This window comes from Oryctolagus cuniculus, chromosome X (genome assembly GCF_964237555.1).
Source record: "Oryctolagus cuniculus chromosome X, mOryCun1.1, whole genome shotgun sequence".
NCBI classification, from domain to species: Eukaryota; Metazoa; Chordata; class Mammalia; order Lagomorpha; family Leporidae; genus Oryctolagus; species Oryctolagus cuniculus.
This window is the reverse complement of record NC_091453.1, coordinates 89619799-89645531: the sequence shown is the minus strand read 5'-3', so window position 1 is coordinate 89645531 and position 25733 is coordinate 89619799. Positions and strand designations below refer to the sequence as shown.

Genomic DNA, 25733 nt, shown 5'->3' with positions numbered 1-25733 from the left:
TATTATTTCTTAAGGCATTTCCTCTTGGAGATTTCCCACTGGGTAAAGAATCAGGTAGAAAATAGCAAAACAGTAAAGACACAAAGATATTTTTCTCCTTTTAAAATATTGGCTCCGGATGAGCAAATTCCTTATAAGGGCTTGTAAACCTATGATCTTCTATTTCTCAAAAATTACGGTATTATAGCCTAATCAAAACAATTTGGGGTGTTATATTTGCAGCATGCTTGATAATTTTTGTTAAATGATAATTCTCAGTGGTGAAAATGATAAACGTTGCAAAAATATTTGTTTTTCCCCCATCGTTTCAATTGCCCTAAGTTCCATGAGGCACAAGTAGATAGAGGGGAAAAGAGGGCTAAGTCTGTGGCAGGTGGAATCAATGTAGTGATACTATGTGCTGGGGAGAGACTTGTGTCCATCCTTACAAAGTTGCCAGTATGTGCAAGAGTACTTCAAAAAGTTTGCAAAAAATGGACAATGTAAGTTTATTTTGGTGCAAAAATTTTAAATTCATGTGTAGTTTATTTTACAATGTGTATTTTCCACAAACTTTTTGAGGATGCCTTACTTACAAGCCATTCACTACTAATGAACCTTTACAGTCCAATCTTTACAGTATGAGAGGCAAGAAAAGAGAATAATGAAATTATTCATTGTTTTCTGATTTACTTTGCCTATAGTTTCCTGTTTTCCTTAGGCCTGGACAATTCACCAGCCCAGAAAATATGTATATGCCTTTTTAAAAGATTTATGATGGTTTAACATAAATTGTCATGAAGAGTTATGATCCAATTTCCAGTCCCCAAACCCCACATCCATTAGAAAGAGGTATATAATAAAAGGAACTTCCTCACTTTAATCTTTTGGCTTTGCTTTCCAATCAGTACAGCAATATCTGTCTGATCACTAGACAGTGGTTGCTTGGAGTACCATGTGAAAAATGGTCCAGAAGCCACTCCCAGTGCGGCCTGAGAGGGTGACTTGTTTGTTAAGTATTATCTGTTGTGCTCACCAATTGCTCAAAAAGAGAAAAGGAGAAAGGAAACGCAAACATTGCATATTGGTTATTCAAAATGCACTTTTTATTCACTTGGACACAGATAATTTTTTACAGTTGAAAGAAAATATCTGATACACAATTTTGAGATTTTTTTTTAGCAGCACCTGCAACAAGAGGATCGTGGAGTACCTCAGGATAAAGTAGAGATGGCTGAGGCAGGCACAAATTAACCTGAAATTCATCAATGCATTGAAGACGTATGGAATCTGAGGCCCCCTGAAAGTTAGCCTATACATGACAATCAACTAAATAAATATTCTGTGTGATGTTTTAATGGACCATTGAAAAACAGTGTGATTCTAATTAGAAATATATTTTTCCAAAAATCTAGGGCTCATTAAAAAAAACCTATTGAAAATATTGCACTGCACATTCTAGGGCATACAGTCCACTTCTAAACCTATATGCACAGTTCCTGGTACTCACAGATTTCAGCCTTTGGTGTTTTTCAATGTTACTCAAACTACACGTCAGCACGCACTGTGTTTGTCATTTAATGTTAAGTGCTTTTGTTAAGATATTGTGTAGTGATTTGGCAGAAAAAAATGGTATGGCTAAGAGGAAAGGGGCTTCAGTTGACTTGCCAATAAAATTAACACTTGTGTTGGATGGGCAGGATGCCTATGAATTGGATATCCATATTTATGTTTTACTCAAATGACTACATGCCACTCTAATAGAGACGAGTACTTTCGTGAGTTGGAGTTTTTTTGTGAAGGCCTGAGATCTACAGATACAAACTATTATAAGCAGAGTGCAAGTAGAAAGAGAAGGCCCCAGGTCTCATGCACTTAAAATAATTAGCATATAACAGTTCTGACGTACAGATTTTCATCCTAACATGATAGTAGCAAAATGATCATAGAACTTGGAAACCAGTGTGGCTGGCTATAGGCATAGGCAGGATAGGAACCGATACTTAAGAGCTGTGGGATCCCAGTTCTGGCATCAAAGTTAATTGGATAATGGGGTAAGGACTATATCTTAATTGGAAATATTGAAAATGACAGGGTTGAAATACTGTCCTACTCTTGTCTATGTGGTCAAAAAGTCCCAGAGCTCTTAAAGCACATAAGGTCCCACACGTAAGGCTGATTCCACATGTGGCTACAATGGAGAGTTCTAGGCTGTATTCCTGTAAAAGCTCCCACCCCTCCCTGGCCTAGGTCTCTTTCTGGGATAATTTCTGTCATTCACTACCTTGGGCCATTATTTTTATTACAGATTTTTTTTTAAAAAATACATATTACAAACTATGCAGGACAAACAGATCAACCAACAAGAACCTGACTACATGTTCATGACATAGTCTATAACTGGCAGTCATGATAATCAAAAATTGTCACAGCATTTTTAAAATTTTAAGATGGTTTCTTTAGGATGTTTATGTAAGGGAACATAAAGATTATTTAGAGCTTAAGAATTTCTCCTGCCACAGCGCAAAAGCAAAAGCAAAAGAGCTACGTAGCTGCTATTAAAGGCAGATCACAGAATGGTTTGAGAATTGTTACAGTCCCTCTCCATTGTCTTAGGTGTTATCTTCAGATAAATCTACCCATAACATGGCATCACAAAGTTCATAGATTCATAAAATTTAGAGATGAAAGGGATCTTAAAGCGATCTTATATTAAACAGATTGCCAGGACAGAAATTATTTTCATGGTCTTTTTATCAGATGGTCATCTACCAGATAGTTTCACTAGAAGGGAGCTCACTTATTAAGGCAGTCCATTCCACTGCTGGACAACTCTACTTATGAGAAATTTATTCTAACACAGGGTTACAATCTGCTCTTTTGTCACTTTCAATGTCCTAGTTTGGCCAGCTGAAACATACAATGCAACATACAGAAGTCAGGTCTTTCTTCTGTGATGAATATTTGTGTTAAAGAACCTTGTGAGAAAAGCCCACAGTCCTCTAGTCTTGTCAGAAACCTTCTCCATGAGTCCAGCCAAAGGATCATCTACATTATGAGCATAAAACACTGCACCCAAAGCCATATACTAAGCAGCATTGCTAAATTGATAAGAGGTTGTCAGAGAAGCAACATCTCTATGCAGCGAAAGTATAGACTTATGAAGTAAAAGACCAACCATTTATTTGGAGGGGTGATTGGCATATGTAAGCACAATCCACTCACTAGTATCCTATGACTTCAAACACAAGGAGTAAATCAATTTCCAGTGTCATTAGAGCATCTCTTAACTGAGATAGTATTTTTTAACAAGCCTCAGATGGAAGCAAACCGTACATAAGGATTTAAACAAGTAAAGGTACATCATTTGCTTTTTTGCATTCCTAATCATGATAACCTCTTAAAATTCAGAATCAAGAACATGGGTTTACTTTGCTATTTTTATAATGACACAACTCAGAGTCTCATATTTTTCCCTTTGGCAGAAATGTCAGAAACTGCTTGGCAAGAGTCTGATGGTGATATTTGTTAGTTGATTAATGAATTGCTTTAAGGGATAGCTGTAGCTCTTCAACTCCTTCATGCGGCTGGGTTCTAGGTTTAAACTGTGATTTCAAAAAAAAATATTTAAATTTCTCAGGACTAAAACTTTCTAAAATGTCCTGAGATACACAAGAAGGGGAAACAGCAGACATCACGCAAAATACACTTGGCTCGATAAAGCATTAAAAAAAATCACTCTACGACTTCAATTTGAAAGGCTCTGTTTCACAACCAGAACCTTGTATCTTACCTTCTTGTGTGTGTGTGTGTGTGTGTGTGTGTGTGCATCCTTAGAGGGGCCCAGTTATTCTTGCACTGCTGACTGACCAATCTGGGGCATGTTTTTAAAAGGCTCCCTACTTTTAACAGCATGAAGATCCTGCTTTGGAGCCACTGTTCAAATCAATGGTGTGACCTAACATGCAATGCTCCAGCTGTTCCTCTACAGCCAACACCTGCCTGACTGCTTCTTCAAAGGCCACTGTCACATTAGTATCATCTTTGGCACTCGTTTCTAGATAAGGGTAATCCCCGTTCTCCATACACCAAGCTTGTGCCTCCTCAGTAGTCACTTGCCTATCCTCTTTGTCTACTTTGTTACCCAGAACTACAAAGGGAAAGTGCTCAGGGTCCTTCACATCTGCATAGTAGATGAATTCTTTCTGCCAGTTTCCGAGGTTCTCGAAGCTCTGCCGGTCATCCACACTGAAGGTCAAGAGGCAGCAGTCTGCTCCCCTGTAGAAGGGTGTCCTAAGACTCTTGAAACGTTCCTGCCCCGCAGTGTCCCAGATCTGGAGGGTTACAAAGCGTCCATCTACCTCTAGATCTCGGTTTAAGAACTCTACCCCTATGGTGTGAAAAGCCTGGGAGTCAAATTTATTGGTTACATAACGGTTCATAAGTGAACTTTTCCCAACTCCACCATCACCCAGGAGAATGACCTTTAAGAGCAGGGATTTCCCACTCATTGTTATGGCACCAGACGGGGAGGAGTTTGTAACCAAGAGAACCTGAAAAGAAAAGGTAGGAGGGAAACCAGTTAAACCTGAAATTGAAACCAATTCCATAGCAAACTTCTCTGACTAACAAAGCCTTTTAATTTAACTTCTCTTGATTCAGTCTCATTAATTGATATAGTACAGCTGTAGGAATAACATTCTTTTTGCACGAAGAAGAAAATAGGTCTTGTTTTACTGCCGTTTCTTGCCTGTGTTAGGAAGATGGCTGAATGCCATGAGTAAATGGACTAGCAGATGGTCCTGTGATTTCGTCCAGTTCTGACCCTATTCTATGGGACAGAGCACAGAAGACGAATGCCACTGAAATGAGTGACTATATTAGCTTCCTCTTTGGCCAATTCTAAATAAGAGGCAAGTAGTGTGAAACTGGGGATTTGAACTCTGTTCTCAATAGACCCCAGAATTCTTAAGGAGAGAAGGTGCGTAAGCTGGGTACTTGATTCTGTCTGTAGAGGCCTGAGCCAGAATTAGACTGGGCCCCAGAATTTGGAAGAACGTAAAAAGGCAACTTTCTTCAAGCATTTATCCCATTATATTTGCACTGATAGGCACAACCTCATAAGTGCAGGGTTTTCCATGATATTTTCTACATGGAATAGTGCCACTTGGTGACAGTTGACTGATAACAATAACAGCTCTCATTAAAGGAGAACATCTTGACTAGCTTGTTAGTTTTTTAGTTTAGGTTCTAACTCTAAGAGCAACAAAAGACATCTGCTGTAAGATCTAAAGTGCTGAGAATTAGTACTCTTCTTTTTACCTCTGTAACATGTTTATACATGCATTTGAAAACAAAATCAGATGTTTACTGACCAACTAAATACCTTTTGCTATATTCTGTTAGGTATTTTCACACACGGTCCATTTTGGGAACTTATTAGCGATTATGTTAACCGGGTGATTTTTATGCAAGATATTCAAAGGGATAAAACCCAGTAAAAATCAGTAATTGAAGGAATACATGCAAAATCTGGAAGCAAGCATATTTGAAATGTACTACTAAAATTCTTTCAGAATGCATGTGCGCTATATATTTTTTGAAATATTCATTTTTAAGAGGTGAAATTTATATCTATAATTCATTTTGCGCCCCCATGAAATACTCACCTAGTTGGATTTTTGTCACAATATTTCTTTTTTCCTATCGTTTTATTCTTTCTGTTTAAGGTTCTAAAAAACAGAATGGCAAATATTATCTTTTAGAATCTATAATGAAAGAAAGTTAAGGCTATATATAAAAATGCATTCATGTCAGGAAAGAAAACCCAGAGTAGCCTCAAGTTACCTGCAGAGGATGCTTTCCACAAATACACCTCAGTTCCAAATGCTATGCAAGTTTAACGTGAGCAAAGTAATTTTATTGCAAGGACTTTAACTTGTCCTAATTTGAGGGTGCTCTATAGGATTCTTTCTTAGCTTTATATTGTCTCCCTATTGAATCTTCCACTCCAAGTAAAAGTACATCAAATAAAGTATAGGGTATTCACAGTAGATGATATTCAGGAAAGGGGAAGCACAGAGGAATCAAAGATACATTGAACTCTTAAGACAGAGATGAAACTCCTTCCTTTTATACTTATCAACATGCCCATCTCCAAGAAATTATTAGCACATGTGCCCATCTTCCCTTGATGTTCTCTCTGAAATTGTTGATTCCACATGATGAAAAGAAGAACAAATTATATTTGTGGGCTTCTTATTTACATTATATTCTCTTGGCTAATTATTTTGTTCATTAATTTACACCAGCTGACTTGAACACAGCTTTTAGTATTTGGCTGGCCTTAAACACTTCTTCATTTAATATCATAGTTAATTATGGCAAGAAACTTATCTAAGCAGCATAAAAAGTACTAATCTAAAAAGTTCCTAGATCTATTGAATACTATTTCTTATTGAAGAATAAAGAGTCCTTAAAAATTAATTTTCTGCTGCTTAATAATCTCACATCATTTTTTCAAATATAGGTAAAGTACATAATAAGGGATTCATGAAATATCCAAATCAGTAATTAGGAATTTATTTTATTTGAAAGGTAGATTTAAAGAGAGACAGAGATAGAGAGGTCAGTCTTCCATCCACCTGTTCACCTCCCAAAAGGCTGCAACAACCAGGACTGGGCCAGGCCGAAGCTAGGAGCCAGCAGCTTCCTCTGGGTCCTCCACATGGGTTTTAGGGGTCCAAGGACTTGGGCCATGTTCCACTACTCCCCTAGGTGCACTAGCATGGAGCCAGATCAGAAGTAGAAGAACAGCCAGGATTCTAACTGGTGCCCATATGGAATGCTGGGGCCACAAGTGATAGTTTTACCCACTATGCCACAAAGCTAGCCCCAGTAATTGTGAATTTAAATACTATCTCCTAAATTGATAGCTTTGTCCCTTTTGATCTATGTCTACTGTACAGAATTCTCAAGTTTCCTACAATTACTAATTTTGTCCTCTTTATTTTCCTGCTCTCAAGTTGCTATCTTTCGAGCCAGCTCAAGTAACATGCATTTCTTTAAGTGGAATGAAACGGCATCAGCACATTTCTTTATTATTTATACTAGTCTGTAGGATGATTTTATAGGGCAGAACTCTTGAACTCTCATTTCTCAAAGTATCAGAAGGAAGTATCAGGGTGATGTCATTTAGTACATATTTAAATTTAAATTTACAAACTTGAGCACAACGCTGATGGCTAGTATTAAGTGTCCATGCCAAATGAGCTTCCTTAAGTTCCTAGTGAACAGGTGCTCATATCATTAAATGACTCACTAACACTACTTTCCTGGGCTGTGAATAAACTCAATAGATGGGTCAAGGACTGAGTGAATATAGAAACCAAATGCTCAGCCCCAAGAATAATGATGAAGTATTATTAACCATCTGAGATAATGCTGCAGTTGCTTGTACATTACCTATTTGGTCACGTGTGCACATATCTTCTGGGTACACAGACACTATGCCAGGGAAATAGGAGGAAAAGCAGTGTGGCTCAGTGCCAAGAGCACTGGGCTGGCAGCAATCAGGACACTAGGATCTTCATCATTGCTACAACATTCATTTATTCTATGAACTTAGGCAAGTATTTTAATCTTTCTCTGCTTCAGTATCTTCCTATATAAAAATAGAGTTGATAATACCTGCCCTACTTAACTCACAGGATGTGCAGGAGAATTAATAACTTATGAAGTTTGCAAAGATTTGTAAGCATTTCTTGAAAATTCTGGTGTGAAATTTTTGTTCCTTCAGCTGATATACCTCCTTTCATTTTGTGACAGGGGCCTTGGGACTCTGTGTTGACCCTTCTCTGAAAGGACCTGTCCGTGGGGGGATAACAATTTTTCCTTTTCTTTTTCTTCCATACCCAAGAACACCTTGTTTCCCAACATTCTCGACCATCTGCAATATGGCACACAATCTCAACACTGGAGGACCCTTTAAAGGTGTTCTGGTCCAATCGTGTTATTGATTTTTGAGAAAACACTTGATTGCCTTTTGTGTGCTATATCTTTACTAAGGTGACTTTCCACTCTCCTCTGAGTCTCCAACTCCCACTTGTTTGCTAGAAGTAGAAATTAATGCACTTTAGGCTTGTCTCCTTGCCTTTAGCCACTAAATCCTGGCTATTTTTCCTTGAAATGTGCTTTTTCCCCCTAGTCCTCTCCTATCATTCTCATTTTGGTCTCCTCACATCTAATCTATTTGGAAAGCTTCCTGGCTCTTCTCTTCCCGCTTCTGGTTTCTCTCTACCCAATCTATTTTGCTTCATCATTTGAACGCACACTGGGTGTAGATACTCTCGGAAATGCATAAATGTTTAAGGCAAGGCCTTGCCCTCAGTAAGTTTACAAATTCACATATAAGCTTAAGGTCTCATGGTTTCCAGTCTAAATCTTATCATCAAACTGCAGCATTTTGCTAAAAATTCTTTTTTCTAAGTGTATCTTTCCTTCACAACCAATTTTAAATCCTGGATAGTAAAGGCCCTGTTTGCAGACGTCATTGAAACCCTTGCAGCACACAGCACCAGGATCCTCCATAGAGATAATCAATACATATTTGCTGTATGAATTAACTGATTAGGTAGGAGCCGAGAATTAATGCTTCTGAATTGATGCCAAAATACAACAGATCCAAAGTCTATGAAATTTCCAAATACTATTATCCAATAAGGTAACAAAAGCATAGATATTATGAATTTATCTGGCTCAGTTTCCAGATGGACTTAACAGGAATTCCACCTGTTGAAAGTCAGTAGAAATGCTCCCATTTCCCTCTTCCTCTCCTCAGCTTTTAAAACTAAATATATGGCTGGCGCTGCGGCTCAATAGGCGCCGGCACACCAGGTTCTAGCCCTGGTTGGGGCACCGGATTCTTTCCCGGTTGCCCCTCTTCCAGGCCAGCTCTCTGCTGTGGCCCGGGAAGGCAGTGGAGGATGGCCCAAGTGCTTGTGCCCTGCACCCCATGGGAGACCAGGAGAAGCACCTGGCTCCTGCCTTCGGATCAGCACGGTGCACCGGCCGCAGCACGCCAGCCATGGCGGCCATTGGAGGGTGAACCAATGGCAAAAGGAAGACCTTTCTCTCTGTCTCTCTCTCTATCCACTCTGCCTGTCAAAAAAAAAAAAAAAAACACTAAATATATATGTTTTTAATTCATACCAAAAACAAGAGCAGAATAATGACGTCTGCTTCATGTTTTTAGTGGGTTCTGGCATCCCCAATATCATTCCTCATTGTTTGAAAGCAGGGTGATGTACTTTAGTACATATTTAAATTTAAAAGGGCTAGCACAATAGAAAAGCAAATGAAACAATTTTTCCTTCCCCAGAATATCCAACATTTATTCCAAACCTTAAAAGAAGATAGCATTAAGCAGGTAAAACAGTTATTTAATAACTCTGAATTTTAACCGAAAAGCCACATTCCTTAAATATCCTTTATGCGTCCCACACCAGGTTAGGGTTTGAACTAATTTTTTTTGTTTTGTTTTGTTTTGACTCCATTCACAAGAGGATCCAACTTTAACTGATTCAAACATCTAAGAGATACAATTCTTCTTTCTTACCACCTCCAGATTAACAAGCACTCTTGGAGGATAGTTTAGTCACACTCCCCACCCCCAACCCCTGCCAGTAGTGGTCTCAATCTTGGACAATAAGGTGAATTAGGAATCTACATAACCAATATTCCCCAGCTCTTTGTTCTTCAACACACTTGAAACCTTTGGAATCTGCTGTGTCTGCACCCACACAAGCTTATTAAAATTATTGTATTTAGTTGTGGATGTTTGGAGGTGGGTGTGGAGGTGGGCGGAGGAGGCAGTACAAAGAAGAGAAGGAGGTTGAACTTTGAAAATAGTACATTTTAGTGCAATAATGGAGAGAAGAGAGGCAGAAAAGCAAATTGGCAACGTCAGTTCCGTTGCCATGGGGTGGAAAGATGTTCACAATCAGTAGTGCAGATTGTCTGGGAGCAACTCTTTAGAGGAAATATACCGTGGGGCTGGATGAGGGGAGAGCAACCGGGGAGGGCTAGGCAGTGGATAAGCGGTCCTGGTGGAAGTCTAGAGGGGAGGAGCCAGGGTTGGAGCTGTGGGGAAAGCCCATCTTGGGATGACACACAGGTTGGGGCTACTCCACTCACTGTTGAATCTTAGCACAATATTTGGAAACACTGGATTGGAGAACTGAGCATGGCTTTCTTTAATCTTATGTAACAACCAACACAAATAAGAAATGATTGGCTCTTTGAAACCCTCCAACTTCAATGGTGTAGGTTGTTTCCAATACAACCTGATGCTCAGTGGTGGTGGTAGTGGTGGTGGTGGTAGTGCGTGTTCCAGCGCTAGGAAGCCCTCAGACGCAGTGGACTCCTTTTGCGGAGCTACCAAGTAATCAGCTACATCCACGCTGAGTCCAAACGCCACAGCTGTCACGCCACTAAAATGCTATTCCCACATTCACGCCCACATTTATAATCCTATATACAACTGGAAGCGTCCAATGTGGAACTTTACTCCTCAAAACGAAAGCTCTGGGGCTATGAGTCCAAAAGCACACTAGATACCAATTTGGCACTGTCCCCAGGCCACTTCTTCCTGAGTAGACAGCCTGGAGACAAATAGATAGGTAAGGTTTGGACGGCATTAAGCGAGAGGAGCACAGGGAAAAGCAGCTTCCAACGGAGGCCAGGAATGCTGGCATCTCTATGACAGGGGTCCTGTTAGCCTTGGGGACTCAGAAAGTGAGGTGCGACGCACAGTCCCAACTACCTCAGAGCTAGGTTCTCTCACCTCACCCCTACCTCTTAGAGCGAGTCAGCTGTGGCGCATGCGCAGTGAGCCACACCCGCTCCCCACGGAGCCCTGCGCCTCTCTGCCCGGCTTTGGCAGCCGCTCGGGATTACTCAGCAACGCCCCCCTCCACCGTCACGTACCCCCACCTCCGACCCCGGCAGCGCCTAGGCCCCCTTCCCGAGGTGCGAGTGGTCCCGGGAATCACCTAGCCCTCGCTCTCTCCCTCTCTCCTCAGGCCTCCCACCTCCTGGCCTCCCGGGTCCGCCAGCTCCTCCTAGCCCCTCTTCCTGCCCACACGCTGGTACCTTACTCAACACAATGGGAAGGAGACAGAAGAGGGCCGCGGGGTGCCAGGCAGGTCGGGGCTGCGTGCCGGGAGTCAGGCTCCTCAGCGACACCGTCACCGCTTCTGCTGCCGCCTCGTCCTCAATGGGGCAGCAAGTGCTGCTTGGACCTCGGTGGCCTGACAGCTGCCGCTCGCGCCCGCTGCTGCCGCCGCGCAGCGTCTCGCGCCCGCGCCCGCCAGGGGAGGGGGCGGGGCCCGCACCGCCTCCTTGTGCCCCTTTCTTGGCGCTGGGGACCCGTTGTGGCCGCCTCCCGCCCTCGCTTGTGCAGAGCGTTCCCTGGCTCGCTCGCTCTTTTTTCATGCTCACTGGCCAACCCCGCCCTTCCCTGTCCCTTTTCCCCTCCCCTACCAGATTAGTAGGTACAGTGACAATGGACCATCAAATATTGTTCTCCCACGTAGCTGTTCTGCAGCCTGGAGCCTAAGCCAGGGTTAGCCTCAGCCCCATTTCCTGCAATTACTTTCTCATCTGCTTCCAAATGCGTTCATTTTGCCGAGCGGATGGCGCTTACTCCCTGGTACACCCGATTTTCTGGGAAATACCCCAGGAAAACACACGATCACGATGCTTAAAGAGGCCCTCTAGCTCGCTACGGCTCATGAAAGTCTCTGGCAATCCAGAGAGAAAAGTCTGCATCTACAGCTCAGGCATAGAGGACACACGGTCCTTTACCCTTATCAGTCACAGTTCTAAAGGCCCACGCAGACAGCATTACCTGAGGTTCCCGGAATTGTTGCCGGCAACGATTGTGTGGCCGGGAACAAATGTTCCAGTTCTGCCCAGCCGCCCAACTAGTCCCTCCTCATTTCCTGCAGCCCTCAGGTACCTCCAACTACGCTGTGATTTTTTTTTTCTTCTTCCTGGGATCAAAGAAAGACAAAACTCCCGAGGTCATTTAGCCTGAACTCTCTCTTTCAGGCAGATTCATTTCTGAAGCGTCCCCATTATCTGGAAATCTGTACTTGGGTGGCACTGCCCCTCACCATGTGCGACCTCGAGGCCCTCACACATGCCTTCCTTCCATCTAGGCCACTCTCCCTCTACTTTTTCACAAGGTAACTGCTTAATCAATCCCTGCAGTCCCCAGCTTAAACGTCACTTCTAAGAATAACCTTTCTGTACAACCCCAAAATAATCAGGGCCCTGACGCATTCTCCTGCAGCCTCCTGTAGCTTGCTAGAGTTTTACTTCCTAACTGGTACCCATTTATGATGTTATTTCAAATGTATAATCATTTGATTGACAGCCATCTTCTCTACCAAAACAATATTGCACCATGAGATCAAGGGCTGAGGTTGCTTAAGTTCACCACCATATCCCCAGAGCCTAGGACGATACTTGGTACACAGGATGTACTTAGACTGTATTTGTTGCAGGTGTATAAATGCTGTATCATCAATGATCATTACTTTTAAATAAAATGAATTGATCTAACTAAATCCCTTCAGCTCCTATTTCAGCCATCCTTGCTTCCCAAACACTCTAAAATATTTTTCCAAGGGAGAAGAGCTGTACACGATCCTTGAAACCACTTGCACATTCTAATCTGTAAAAAAATAAAACCTTTGAGCACAGGCCACAGTATATGTAGATTATATACATGTACTATTGTGAATACATATTTTACACATTACTTTGTATATATGTTGCATTAAAATATGCCAACATACGATTTTAAAAAGAATGAGAAAAAATATTGCTGTTTTAATGTTTGTTTTGTGAACTGTTCTAAATAAAAGTCCTTCTCATTACGGTCTTCGATTTTTTTTTTTTTTGACAGGCAGAGTGGACAGTGAGAGAGAGAGAGACAGAGAGAAAGGTCTTCCTTTGCCATTGGTTCACCCTCCAATGGCCGCCACAGCCGGCGCCCTGCGGCCGGCGCACCGCGCTGATCCGATGGCAGGAGCCAGGTACTTATCCTGGTCTCCCATGGGGTGCAGGGCCCAAGCACTTGGGCCATCCTCCACTGCACTCCTGGGCCACAGCAGAGAGCTGGCCTGGAAGGGGGGCAACCGGGACAGAATCCGGCGCCTCGACCGGGACTAGAACCTGGTGTGCCGGCGCTGCAAGGCGGAGGATTAGCCTAGTGAGCCGCGGTGCCGGTGGTCTTTGATTTTTAGAAGTAATAATCTAGGAGCCGGTCTGTGGCATAGTAGACTAAACCTTCACCTGCAGTGCAGGCATCACATATGGTCTCTTCTTCTGATCCAGCTCTCTGCTATGACCTGGGAAAGCAGTAGAAGATGGCCCAAGTCCTTGGGCCCCTGCACCCATAGGGGGACCCGGAAGAAGCTCCTGGCTCTTGGCTTCGGATTGGCTCAGTTCCAGCCGTTGAGGCCATTTGGAGGAATGAATCAACAGATGGAAGACCTTTCTCTCTGTCTCTCCCTGTCTCTGTCTATAACTCTACCTCTCAAATAAATAAGTAGAATCTTTAAAAAAGAAGTAATAATCTAGATTACTTTGTCTTCAAAGGTGCAGTTGTTCCAACAATTTAATCATCTCTGAGAATCCTCCAAAACTTCATGCATGTCTTTTAAGGGTGTTCAAGCATCTTAATTTCTAGGTTTGGGTATTTAGTTTTGTACTCAGGATCTCATAATTTCTAAAATCATCACACTTTTGGAGAATGATGGAACCCCTAAGGGGTAAGCAAGATCCTATGTTAGCCCAAAGATTCCTAATTGTAACTCCTTTAAAAAAAAAAGATTTATTTATTTGAAAGGTAGAGTCACAGAGAGGAGAGACAGAGAGGTCTTCCATCTGCTGGTTCACTCCCCAAATGACTGCAACTGCCAGGTCTGAGCCAGGCTGAACCCAGGAGCCAGGAGCTTCTTCCAGGTTTCCGATGTGGGTGGCAGGGGCCCAAGCACTTGAGGCATCTTCCATTGCTTTCCCAGGGGCATTAGCAGGGAGCTGGATTGGAGTCTCAGAGTAGCCAGAACTCGAATTAGCACTACAACATAGGATACTGGTATCACAAATGGATGTGGGTTAACCCACTGCACCACAACGCTGGCCCCTAGGGATTCTTTTAATATAAGATTTACGATTAGGAGCTGACACTGTGTTGTAGCGGGGTTAAGCTGCCACTTGTGACACTGGTATCCCATATGGGCCCCAGCTGCTCCACTTCCAATCCCTCCACCCCAACCCCTGCCTTTTAAATAAATAAATAAATAAATAATCTTTAAAAATATATAAGGACACTTGAAAAGTAAGTACCATCCAACTAGAATAGAAGCAGCACGACTGCCAGTAGTTATGAGGGAACAGCACAGAGTGGACAGCACAAAGATTCAAAGTAACAGCTGTGGATGGTTTTGTGCTCTTTATAGAGCACTATTCCAGTGATCCATCACTGAGATCTGTCAAACCATATCCTCCATGCATAATGAAATAATCTAAATCTATCTTTGAGTCACAGAAAAACACACACACACCAAAAATAGAATTGTGGTGTGTTCAATTGATGACAGTCAAATCAAGATTGTGTTTGGATACCAGAGATAAGGTTACCTTTGGAGGGTGACACCAACACACACACATACACACATACATACAAAATTCAACAATCAATGAACAAGATTATTATTTCCCAAAGTCCTCAATCCTAATCAGTTTGGAATACACTCACCAGGGCTTTAAGAAGACACAACTGGAATGTGATTTATTGAAAAGGAGAGTGTGCTTCAGAATTCACAAGATGCTATGTACAAAAAAGTTCCAGGGTGGGATTTCAAATAAATTCAGAAAACCTGTATGCTGTTTCCTTTCCTGAAGAGTTGCATTGTGTATCAGAACACTAAAGGCTATTAGGGACCCAGAGTAAAGAAACTTGGGTGTTATTAAAAATCAATCATTTCTCAAACTGTTCTAAAACATACCTATTGACAGGACACAATTGAGCAGCTGTTGTAATCAGTTGTACAAAGTTACAATGTAGTAACAGAAGGACATTGGTTTGCCCTGAGTATGGAGGCAATAGATATCATCTTGACATCTGTAGTGGATTCCTGGAGAGTTATTCTGTGGACCTGAATGGTGACGGCAGAGGCCTAACTAAGCCAGGGTGCTGTCCATGCTGTGATGACTACCTACAGTTGGTTCCCATGTAAAATAACCTTTCAAAACTAACCATGACCGGCCGGCGCCGCGGCTCACTAGGCTAATCCTCTGCCTTGCGGCGCCGGCACACCAGGTTCTAGTCCTGGTTGGGGCGCCGGATTCTGTCCCGGTTGCCCCTCTTCCAGGCCAGCTCTCTGCTGTGGCCCAGGAGGGCAGTGGAGGATAGCCCAAGTGCTTGGACCCTGCACCCCATGGGAGACCAGGATAAGTACCTGGCTCCTGCCATCGGATCAGTGCGGTGTGCCAGCCGCGGCGGCCATTGGAAGGTGAACCAACGGCAAAGGAAGACCTTTCTCTCTGTCTCTCTCTCTCTCACTGTCCACTCTGCCTGTCAAAAAAAAAAAAAAAAAAAAAAAAAAACCTAACCATGACCGAGGAAATCTCAGCTGTGGGCCAGGGAATGTCTTCTGCTCCTTAAGAAGGAGTGAGCTTCATGTCTTAGTGGCGATGTAGGAAAAATGATTAGCAACCCATTGTTTGCCTCTCCCTGCATGTAGCTAACATGGAGTGTGGGAATATGGTGTACCTCCTTAATTGATAATCAAGTCTGTTACCTATTACCAGGTATTCCCCAATTTTGAATTAGGTATTTTTCAATTTTCATTCTGACAGCCACACATAAATCTGCATTGTTTTAAATCTGACTGAATGCATGTACTGACTTGAAAATCAAACTTGGGCTTATGGAACAGTCATCTCAGGCAAATGTTTGGTTGTTTCTGGGATTAAATCTTCAGTTTGACTTGCTGAATAAACTTCAACTTTGATTTTTTCCAACCAGAGTCTAGTTATTTCCATTAGAAATTAAAGAACGATTGCTTAGTAGTAACTTCTAAGAGCACATTGATGTGTTTGCCATCCTTGGCCTAGACTATTCATGCAGTAACTATACATTTTATATTTTCCACATAGTCTTAGTTCTAAGTGTTTTGCTACGTTATCTCCATAGTTACAATAATACTCATGAGACCATCTAATGGTTTCATCAGAAAATGTGACAGCCAGTGGTATACAAAAAGGAATTGGATAGTATGAGTTTGTTAATTATTTATGGGACAGGTATTTAGTGCAGCGTTTAAGATGTTGTGTGGGGGCCGGTGCCATGGCTCACTTGGTTAATCCTCTGCCTGCGGCGCTGGCATCCCATATGGGCGCCGGGTTCTAATCCCGGTTGCTCCTCTTCCAGTCCAGCTCTCTGCTGTGGCCCGGGAGGGCAGTGGAGGATGGCCCAAGTGCTTGGGCCCCTGCACCCGCACGAGAGACCAGGAGGAAGCACCTGGCCCCTGGCTTCGGATTGGCACAGTGCCGGCCGTGGCGGCCGTTTGGGGGGTGAACCAATGGAAGGAAGACCTTTCTCTCTGTCTCTCTCTCTCACTGTCTATAACTCTACCTGTCAAATAAAAAAAGAAGATGCTGTGTGGGACATTTGAAACCCATGTTTTTGTGCCTGGATTGGAGTCCTGGTTCAACTTGTGATTCCAACTGTCTGCTAGCCTGAAGGCAGCAATAGTTGGATGCCTGATACCCATGAGGGAGACGCAGATTGGGTTCCAGGTTTTGGCCTGGCCAAACCTTGGATGTTGCAGGCATTTGAGGAGTGAACTGACAGATGTGGAGATCTTCTCTCTCTCTCTCTCTCTCTCTCTCTCTGCCTTCTAAACAATTAAATAAATGAAAAATTTGAAGAAGAGTTGGCTAATTATTTATATATTACTGTTAAAAAGCAAGTCATGGGGCCAGCGCTGTGGCGTAGTGGGTTAAAGCCCTGGCCTGAAGTGCTGGCATCCCATGTCGACACATGTTCAAGTCCCAGCTGCTCCACTTCCAATCCAGCTCTCTGTTATACCCCGGGAAAGCAGTAGAAGATGACCTAAGTCCTTGGGCCCCTGCACCCACGTTGGAGACCTGGAAGAAGCTCCTGACTCCTGGCTTCGGATTGGCACAGCTCTGGCTGTTGCAGCCATCTGGGGAGTGAACCACTGGATGGAAGACCTTTTTCTCTGTCTCTACTTCTCTCTGTAACTCTTTCAAATAAATCTTTTAAAAAAAGCAAGTCATAATTTCTGGTGTTATAATACTTTTAAAAATATATATATATATTTCAAAGATAGATTTACATAGGGAGAAGGAGAGATAGAGACAGGGAGAGAGAGGTCTTCTATCTGCTGGTAAACTCCTAGATTGCTGCAACAATCAAGGTGGGACTGAGATAAAGCCAGGAGCCAGGAGCTTTATTCAGATCTCCCAGGTGGATGCATGGGCTCAAATACTTGGACAATCTTCTGCTGCTTTCCCCAGGCTATTAGCAGGGAGCTGGATCAGAAGTAGAGCAGCTAAGACTTGAACTGGTGCCCGTGTGGGATGCTGACGTTGTAGGTGGTTACTTAATGTGCTATGCCACAACCCTGGCCCTTAATGATTAATGGACCCAGTCAATAATCATTAATGCCTTCTAACACTACAAAAAGAGTAATAATGAGATTTATATTCATCCTGATGTAAAATCAAAGTAGCACTTATAAAATGTTTTTGTCAAAAAATGGAATTTGAATCTGAACATGTCTGTAGATATAAATGCAAATTTTAAGGAAAATACAAGGACAAAAATGCTGGATAATACACAGGGATTTAATTAACAATATCTGGCCTGGGTTTATGGTGTAGACATGTGTATTTGTGGGGAAATCCTACAGAGAAATAGTGTGGTTTCTTCAACAAATAAATTATAAGAAATAATTCAAAAATGAAAGAAAAAAATTCATCCATAAGGACAACAAAAGGAACAAAATACGTAGGAGTAAATTTTATTTAGAAAGGTTTTTAAAAAGTTTTATTTATTTATTCACTTGAAAAAGAGAGAGAGAGAGAGATCCTCTGTCTGCTGGTTCACTCTCCAAATGCCTGCAACAGCCAGGTCTAGGCCAAGCCAAAGCCAGGAGCCAGGAAGTCCATCAGGGTCTCCCATACAGGAGGCAGGGACCCAAGTACTTCTATATTATTTGCTGTCTTCCTAGGTGCATTAGCAGGAAGCTGGATGAGAAGTGGAATAACTGGGACTTGAATTGACATTATGACATGGGATCACAGGCAGCAGCTCAACTTGCTGTGCCACAATGCACATGGTGGGAGTACATTTTTGAAAAGCATTGCAAAAATAATACCTCAACAACTACAAAACATTGCTTAAAGAAATTAAAGATGATCTAAACAAATGTAAGGCTATTTCATGTTTGTAGATCAGAAGGCTTAATGTTATTAAGATAGAAATATTCTCCAAATCGATCTACAGATCCAACACAATGCATATTAGAATCCCAGATGGCTTTTTTGTGGAAATTTACAAGCTGACTCTAAAATTCATATGGAACTCAAGGGACCCAGGATAGCCAAAACAATCTTTCAAAGAACAAAGTTATAAAACTCGCATTTCTTAATTTCAGAACTGACTATAAAGCTACAGTTGTCAAAATAGTGTGGTATTGGCATAAGACATTTGAATCAAAAGAATAGAATTGAAAGAACAGAAACAAACCCCTGTGCCTATGGTTAACTGATTTTCAATAATGGTACCAAGACCACATAATGGCAAAAAAACAATTTTTTCAACAAATGGTGCTGGTACAGCAGGATAGTCACATGCAGAAGGAAGTTGGACCCTTCTTCACATCAAATACAAAAATTAAGTCAAAATGGATCACACTATAAAATTATTAGAAGAAAACATGGAAACAAAATCTTCATGGCCATGGTTAGACAGTTGATTCTTAGGTATAATACTAAAAGCAAGAACAGCAAAAGAAAAAACAGATAAATTGGACTTTTATCAATATAAATTTTTTTTGCTTCAAAGACACTATCAATAATATGACAAAACAACTCATAGACTGGTGGAAAATATTTACAAATCATATATTTGGTTATATATATATATATATAGGATATACAAAGTACTTCAAAAATTTATGAAAAATCTATGCATGGATTTATATTTTTTGCACCAAAATAAACTTATTTTAGATTCCATTGTCTATAAGCTTTTTGAAGTATTCTCATGCAACTCAATTAAAAAAAGATAATCCAATTTAGAAGTAGTCAAAAGATTTAAATTGATTTTTCTCCAAGAATATACAAATGACCAATAAGCACATGATAGGTTACTCAGACTATTAATCATAAGGAAAATGCAAGTCAAAATCACAATGAAATATAACTGCACACCTACTGGGATGGCTATCATCAGAAAGTCAGATAATACCAAGTTGATGAGGCTGTGGAGGAAATGTGGGCTGTAACCTTCATAAAGTGATGACAGGAAAGTAAAATATTGCAATAACATTGGAAAACAGTCTGACAATTTCTTAAAAAGTTAAGCATAGAGTTACCACATGATGCAGCAGCTCTTTTCCCAGTTGCATACTCAAGAGAAATGAAGACTTATATATGCACATAAACTTCTACTACCTGATTGTTTATGACAGTAATATTCATAATAGCTAAAAGTGGAAAAAACTCAAATGTTAATCAGTTGGTGGACGGCTAAAAATATGATATATCCGGAGCTGGCGCTGTGGTGCAGTGGGTTAAAGCCCTGGTCTACAGTGCCGGCATCCCATATGGGCGCTGGTTCAAGTCCTGGCTGCTCCATTTCCGATCCAGCTATCTGCTATTGCCTGGAAAAGCAGTAGAAGATGGCCCAAGTCCTTTGGTCCCTGCACCCACCTGGGAGACCCAGAAGAAGCTCCTGGCTCCTGGCTTTGGATAGGTGCAGCTCCGGCCATTGCAGCTATCTGGGGAGTGAACTAGCAGATAGAAGACCTCTCTCTCTCTCTTGCTCTACCTCTCTCTGTAACTCTATCTTTCAAATAAAATAAAATAAAATAAAATAAAGCTTTAAAATATTATATAACCCTATAATATAATATTATTTAGTAATTAAAGGGATGAAATGATTTACGTAATAATATGTATGAACCATAAAATATTATGCTAAGTAAAGCCAATTACAAAAGACTACATCTTATATGATTCCATTTATTTAAAATGTTCACAATAGGCAAATACTATACATAGAAACAAAAATAGAATAGTGATTGTTGATGGCTACAGGGTAGGTGGGGATATTGGGGGTGATAACAAAAGGGTATGGAGTTTCTTTTTGGGGTGATTAAAATGTTCTAAAATTTATTGTGAAGGTTGCACAACTCTGTGAACACACCAAAAACTTGTTTAATTGTACATTTAAAAAGGTCAGTGATATGGTATGTAAATTAGATCTCAATAAAGTTTTACAGAAAATAACAAGGAGGAAATCAAATATCTGGAAGAGGAACTTAAATCTATTGATTGAAAGAAGCCTAAAACATCTCTTAGCGTCCTCATTTAAAGCTAAATTGCACATTACTTCTGAAAGCTATTAAAACAACAGGGTAGGCATTTGGCACAGCTGTTAAAATGCTGCTTGGGACATCCACGTCCCCTAGCAGTGTGTGCAGATTTGTGTTCCAGTTTCATTCCCAATTCTAGTTTCCTTCTAATGCACACCTTAGGAGGCAGCAGATGATGGTTGAAGCAATTTGGTCCCTGCCATCCTAGTGGAAGATCTGGATTGAATTTCTGGTTCCTGGCTTTGACTTGGCTTGGACCTGACTGTTCCAGGCATTTGGGGGATGAACAAGAAGGTGAAAGTTTCTCTTTCTCTCTGTACCTTTCAAATAAATAATTAAAAATAATAAAGCAACAACAGCCTACAAGACACATCCACTGACTGAAATGCTGTTACTTTTCCTGGAGAGTTGTAACTCTTACATGGACATAAATAAACCAAGTATAAAAGGAAAAAAAGGACACTCAGGAAATTTGAAAACTTTGGTCTCTACTTTTTGCCATTAAGTAATTGCTCATTTTCTCTCAGTTGTGGTAAAGGTATTGTGGTAATGCCTTAGAAAGAACCCTTACCTTTTAGAGATGGGTTCTGAAATGTTTATGGGTTAAGGAATATGGATATAATATCTTGAATTTGTTTGAAACAATCTGGTAGCTGAAGGTAGGTTGTGGAGATTTAAATGAAAAAAGTCTGGGCGTGAATTGAAGCTGCACAATGAGTATATTCACTAACATGCTGTAACCTTGCCTTTCTATAAATTTGAAATGTCCATAACACAAAGTAAAAACTAAAAAAAGGCAATGTGATTCTGTATGTTCCATTCAATGCTTACAAGAGCTCCTGTTATTATTGTTTATCTAGTACTTTACTTTGATCCTAGGGTGGATTGTCTAGGGAATGGAAATGAGAATCCTAATCTCTATAGAAGATGAACTGGACATATGACCATCATGAGCATATATCATTCTCATTTAAGGTTTCTGTAACCTGTAAAACTAACCACAGTATCCTATATCTTGCCCATTTAATATCAGATATCATAATGGAGGTGGATATTTATTAAAGCGGAATTTCAAAGGATGGCATTGTGCCATAGCATATTAAGCTAGTTCTTTCAATGCTAGCATCCCATATAGGAGTGCCCATTCTGAGTCATGGCTACTCCGTTTCTGACTCAGTTCCCTTCCTTTCTAGGAAAGCAGTGGAAGATGGCCCAGGTGTTTGGCCCCTGCTACCCATGTGGGAGTCCAGAATGGAGTTCTTTGCTCATGGCTTCAGCTTGGCCCAGATCTAGTGGTTGTGGCGATTTGGGCATTGAATCAGCAGATGGAAGATTTCTCTCTATATATCCCTCTATGGTTGTATGAGTTTACATTCCCACCAACAGTGAATTAGGGCACTTTTATCCTCACATTCTCACCAGAATTGGTTAATTGGTTGTTTTTTGATTTCTGAATGATAGACATTGTAATTGGGGTGAAGTGAAACCTCATTGTCATTTTTATTTGCATTCCCCTGAAGGCTAGTGATCCTGAGCATCTTTTCATGTGTCTGTTGGCCATTTGTATTCCAGCCTTTGAAAAATGCCTGCTCATATCCTTAACCCATTTCTTAATTGGCTTCCTTGTTTTGCTGTTGAGCTTCTTGATAACCTTATATATTCTGGGTATTAATCCTTTATCAGATGTATAGTTTGCAATTATTTTCTCCCATTCTGTCGATTGCCTCTTTGTTGAGTGTTTCCTTTGCTGTGCAGAAGCTTCTTAGCTTAATATAATCCCAATTGTCTATTTTTGCTTTTATTTCCTGTGTTTCTGGGGTTTTATCCAAGAAATCTTTGCCTTTACCAATGTCTTGCAGTGTTTCCCCTGTATTTTCCTCTAGTAATTTGATGATTTCACGTCTTAGATTTAGATCTCTGATCCATTTTGAGTCGATTTTTGTATAGAGTGTACAGCAGTGTCTTGTTTCACAATTTTGTATGTAGAGATTCAATTTTCCTAACACCACTTGTTGAAGAGACTGTCCCTTCTTCAGGGAGCGATTTTAGCTTGTTTGTCAAAGATTAGTTGGTTATAGATGTGTGGATTAATTTCTGGGGTCTCTAATCTGTTCTGTTTGTCCACATGTTTTTTCTTGTGCCAGTACCAGACTGCTTTGATTATAACTTCCCGAAAATATGTCTTGAAATACGGTGTTGTGTAGCCTCCAGATTTATTTTTATTGTTTAGGATTGCCTTAACTATTCAGGGTCTCTTGTGATTCCATATGAATTTTAGGGTCATTCCCCCTCCCCCAGATCTGAGAAGAACATCTTTGGTATTTTGTTATGGTTCACATTGAATCTAAATTGTTTTTGTAGTATGGACATTTTTGATGATATTAATTCTTCCAATCCATGAACGTGGAAGATTTTTCCACTTTTTGTGCCTTCTATTACTTTCCATAGTGTTTTATAATTTTCATTGTAGAAATCGTTCACATCCTTGATTAAATTTATCCCAAAGTATTTAATCTTTTTGTAGCTATTGTGAATGGGACTGATTTTACAAGTTCTTTCCCAGCATGGCATTGCTTGTGTATACAAATGCAATTCATTTACATTTTTATATCCTGCAACTTTGCCATACTCTCTTATGAGTTCCAATAATCTGTTAGTGGGGTCTCTTGGTTACCCTATGTATAGGAGGATCATATCATCTGCAAACAGGGTATTTTGAGTTCCTTCTTTCCCATTTGTATCCCTTTGATTTCTTTTTCTTGCCTAATGGCTCTGGCTAAAACTTCCAGAACTGTCTGTGTTGAATAGAAATGATGAGAGTGGGCATCTTTGTCTGATTCTGGATCCTAGCAGGAAAGCTTCCAGCTTTTCCCCATTCAATAAGATGCTGGCTGTGCGTTTGTTATATATTGCCTTAATGTGTTGTGGAATGTTCCTTCTACACCTAATTTGCTTAGTTTTTTTTTTAATCATGGAAGAATATTATATTTTATCAAATACTTTTTATGCATCTATAGATAAATTATATAGTTTTTATTCTTCAATTTGTTGACGTGATTTATCACATTTATTGATTTGCATATGTTGAGCCATCGCTGAATACCAGAAATAAATACCACTTGGTTCAGGTGAATGATCTTTCTGATGTGTTGTTGGATTTGATTAGCAAGTATTTTATTGAGAATTTTTGTATATATGTTCATCAGGGATATTGGTCTATAGTTCTCTTTCTTTGTTGTATCTTTTTGTGGCTTTGGAAATAAGGTGATGCTAAACTCCTCCTCATAGAAGGAGTTTGGAAGGATTCCCTCCCTTTCAATTATTTTGAATAGTTTATCTGAAATGTAATGTATTGGAGTAAAATAGACATTTTTAGATTTGATGATTGTTTACAGCCCTGTCTCTTCCATTTGAAGGAGAGTATTTTTTTTCTCTTCATACTATTTCTGGGAATTTTTAATTTCCCTTTTGATTTCTTTTATGGCCCACTGTTCATTCAGGAGCATGTTGTTTAGTTTCCACGTGTTTGCATATTTTCTAGAGTTTTTAAGTTGTTAATTTACAGCTTCCTTCCATTGTGGTCAGAAAAGATACATGATATGACTTCAAACATTTTGAATTTGTTGAGACTTGCTTTATGGCCTAGCATATGGTCTATCTTAGAGAAAATTCAAGGCACTAATGTAAATAATGTGTGTTTTGCAGCTGTGGAATGAAATATCCTATAGATAGCAAATATATTCACTTGCTCAATAGTGTAGATTAACTCTGTTGTTTCTTTCTCTTTTTTTGTCTAGTTGATCTAGCCATTGATGAAATTGGGGAGGCCTGCCTCTTTAGCGCAGTAGGCAGCACCCCAGTCTCATAATCTGAAGGTCCTGAGTTTGAGCCTCAGAGGGGGCAGCTGAGCTTTGGGGCAGGCGCTGTGGTGCAGCAGATAAAGCCGCTGCCTGCAGTGCTGGCATCCCACATGGGTGCCAGTTTGAGTCTTAGCTGCTCTACTTCTGATCCAGCTCTCTGCTATGGCCTGAGAAAGCAATAGAAGATGGCCCAACTCCTTGGGTCCCTGCACCCATGTGGGAGACCCAGAAGAAGCTCCTGGCTCCTGGCTTCGGATTGGCCCAGCTCCAGCCGTTGTGGACAATTGGGGAGTAAACCAGCGGATAGAAGACCTCTCTCTCTCTCTCTCTCTCTGCCTCTTCTTTTCTCTCGGTGTAACTCTGACTTTCAAATAAATAAATCTTTAAATAAAAAAGAGAAATTGGGATGTTGAAGTTCCCTCATTATTATTGTATTAGAGACTGTGTCTCCTTTTAGCTCCATTAATATTTGTTTAAAATAGCCAGGTGTCCTAGCATTGGGTGCATATACATTTACTACAGTCACATCAAAAGGAACAAAATGCTTAGAAATAAATTTAACAAAAGTTCAAGATATATACACACAAAGCAATGATGTATCATTGAATAACTAAACAAACGGAAAGACACTCTGTGTTCATGTTTTGGTGGATTTAATATTGTTAAGATAGCAATATTCTCCAAGTTGATATCTAGATTCAGTACTATCCCTATCAAAATCAAATCTGATATTTTCTTAAAGCGAAAATTGGGAAGATGATGCTAAAATTTACACAGACATGGAAGGGACCCAAAATGGTTAAAATACTCCTGAAAGGGAAAAACAAAGAAGATTCACAATTTTCAATTTCTAAATTCGCTATAAACGTACAATAATCAGGCTAATGTGGTACTGGCATAGCAATAGACCTGTAGATCAGAAAAACAGAAGTGAGACTTCAGAAATAGAAAGATTTACCATCAACTGATTTTGTCAAGCATGTAAATACTATTCAAGGTAGAAGAAACAATCTTTCAAAAAATCATTCTGGGAAAACTGGATATATGCATGGCAAGGGATGAAGACAGATCCCTTCCTACATTACGTGCAAAAACATCAGAGGATCAAATTCTTGATTATAAAAACTAAAAGTATAAAATAGAATGAAACATAGTGGCAAATATTTGTGACCTTGGGATCTGCAAAGCT

General features: G+C 40.5%; 1 protein-coding gene across 2 annotated transcripts; it reads right to left on the bottom strand.

Moving 5' to 3' along the window:
- Positions 1-1063: 1063 nt before the first annotated feature.
- Positions 1064-11354, bottom strand: RAB9B (RAB9B, member RAS oncogene family). 2 transcript variants are annotated; one of them, XM_008273049.4, is made up of 3 exons: positions 11131-11354; positions 5649-5711; positions 1064-4532 (listed from the first exon to the last, which is right to left on the bottom strand). In XM_008273049.4, exon 3 carries the CDS (start codon positions 4488-4490, stop codon positions 3885-3887), a length of 606 nt encoding a protein of 201 aa, XP_008271271.1. In that variant the 5' UTR covers positions 4491-4532; positions 5649-5711; positions 11131-11354; the 3' UTR covers positions 1064-3884. The 2 variants fall into 2 exon arrangements, with proteins under 2 accessions (XP_008271271.1, XP_008271272.1); XM_008273050.4 differs by having other exon boundaries at positions 11136-11346.
- Positions 11355-25733: the final 14379 nt, after the last annotated feature.

Excerpts from the sequence above, each read along its gene's own strand:
- RAB9B (XM_008273049.4), bottom strand. The coding sequence starts at position 4,490 with ATGAGTGGGAAATCCCTGCTCTTAAAGGTCATTCTCCTGGGTGATGGT.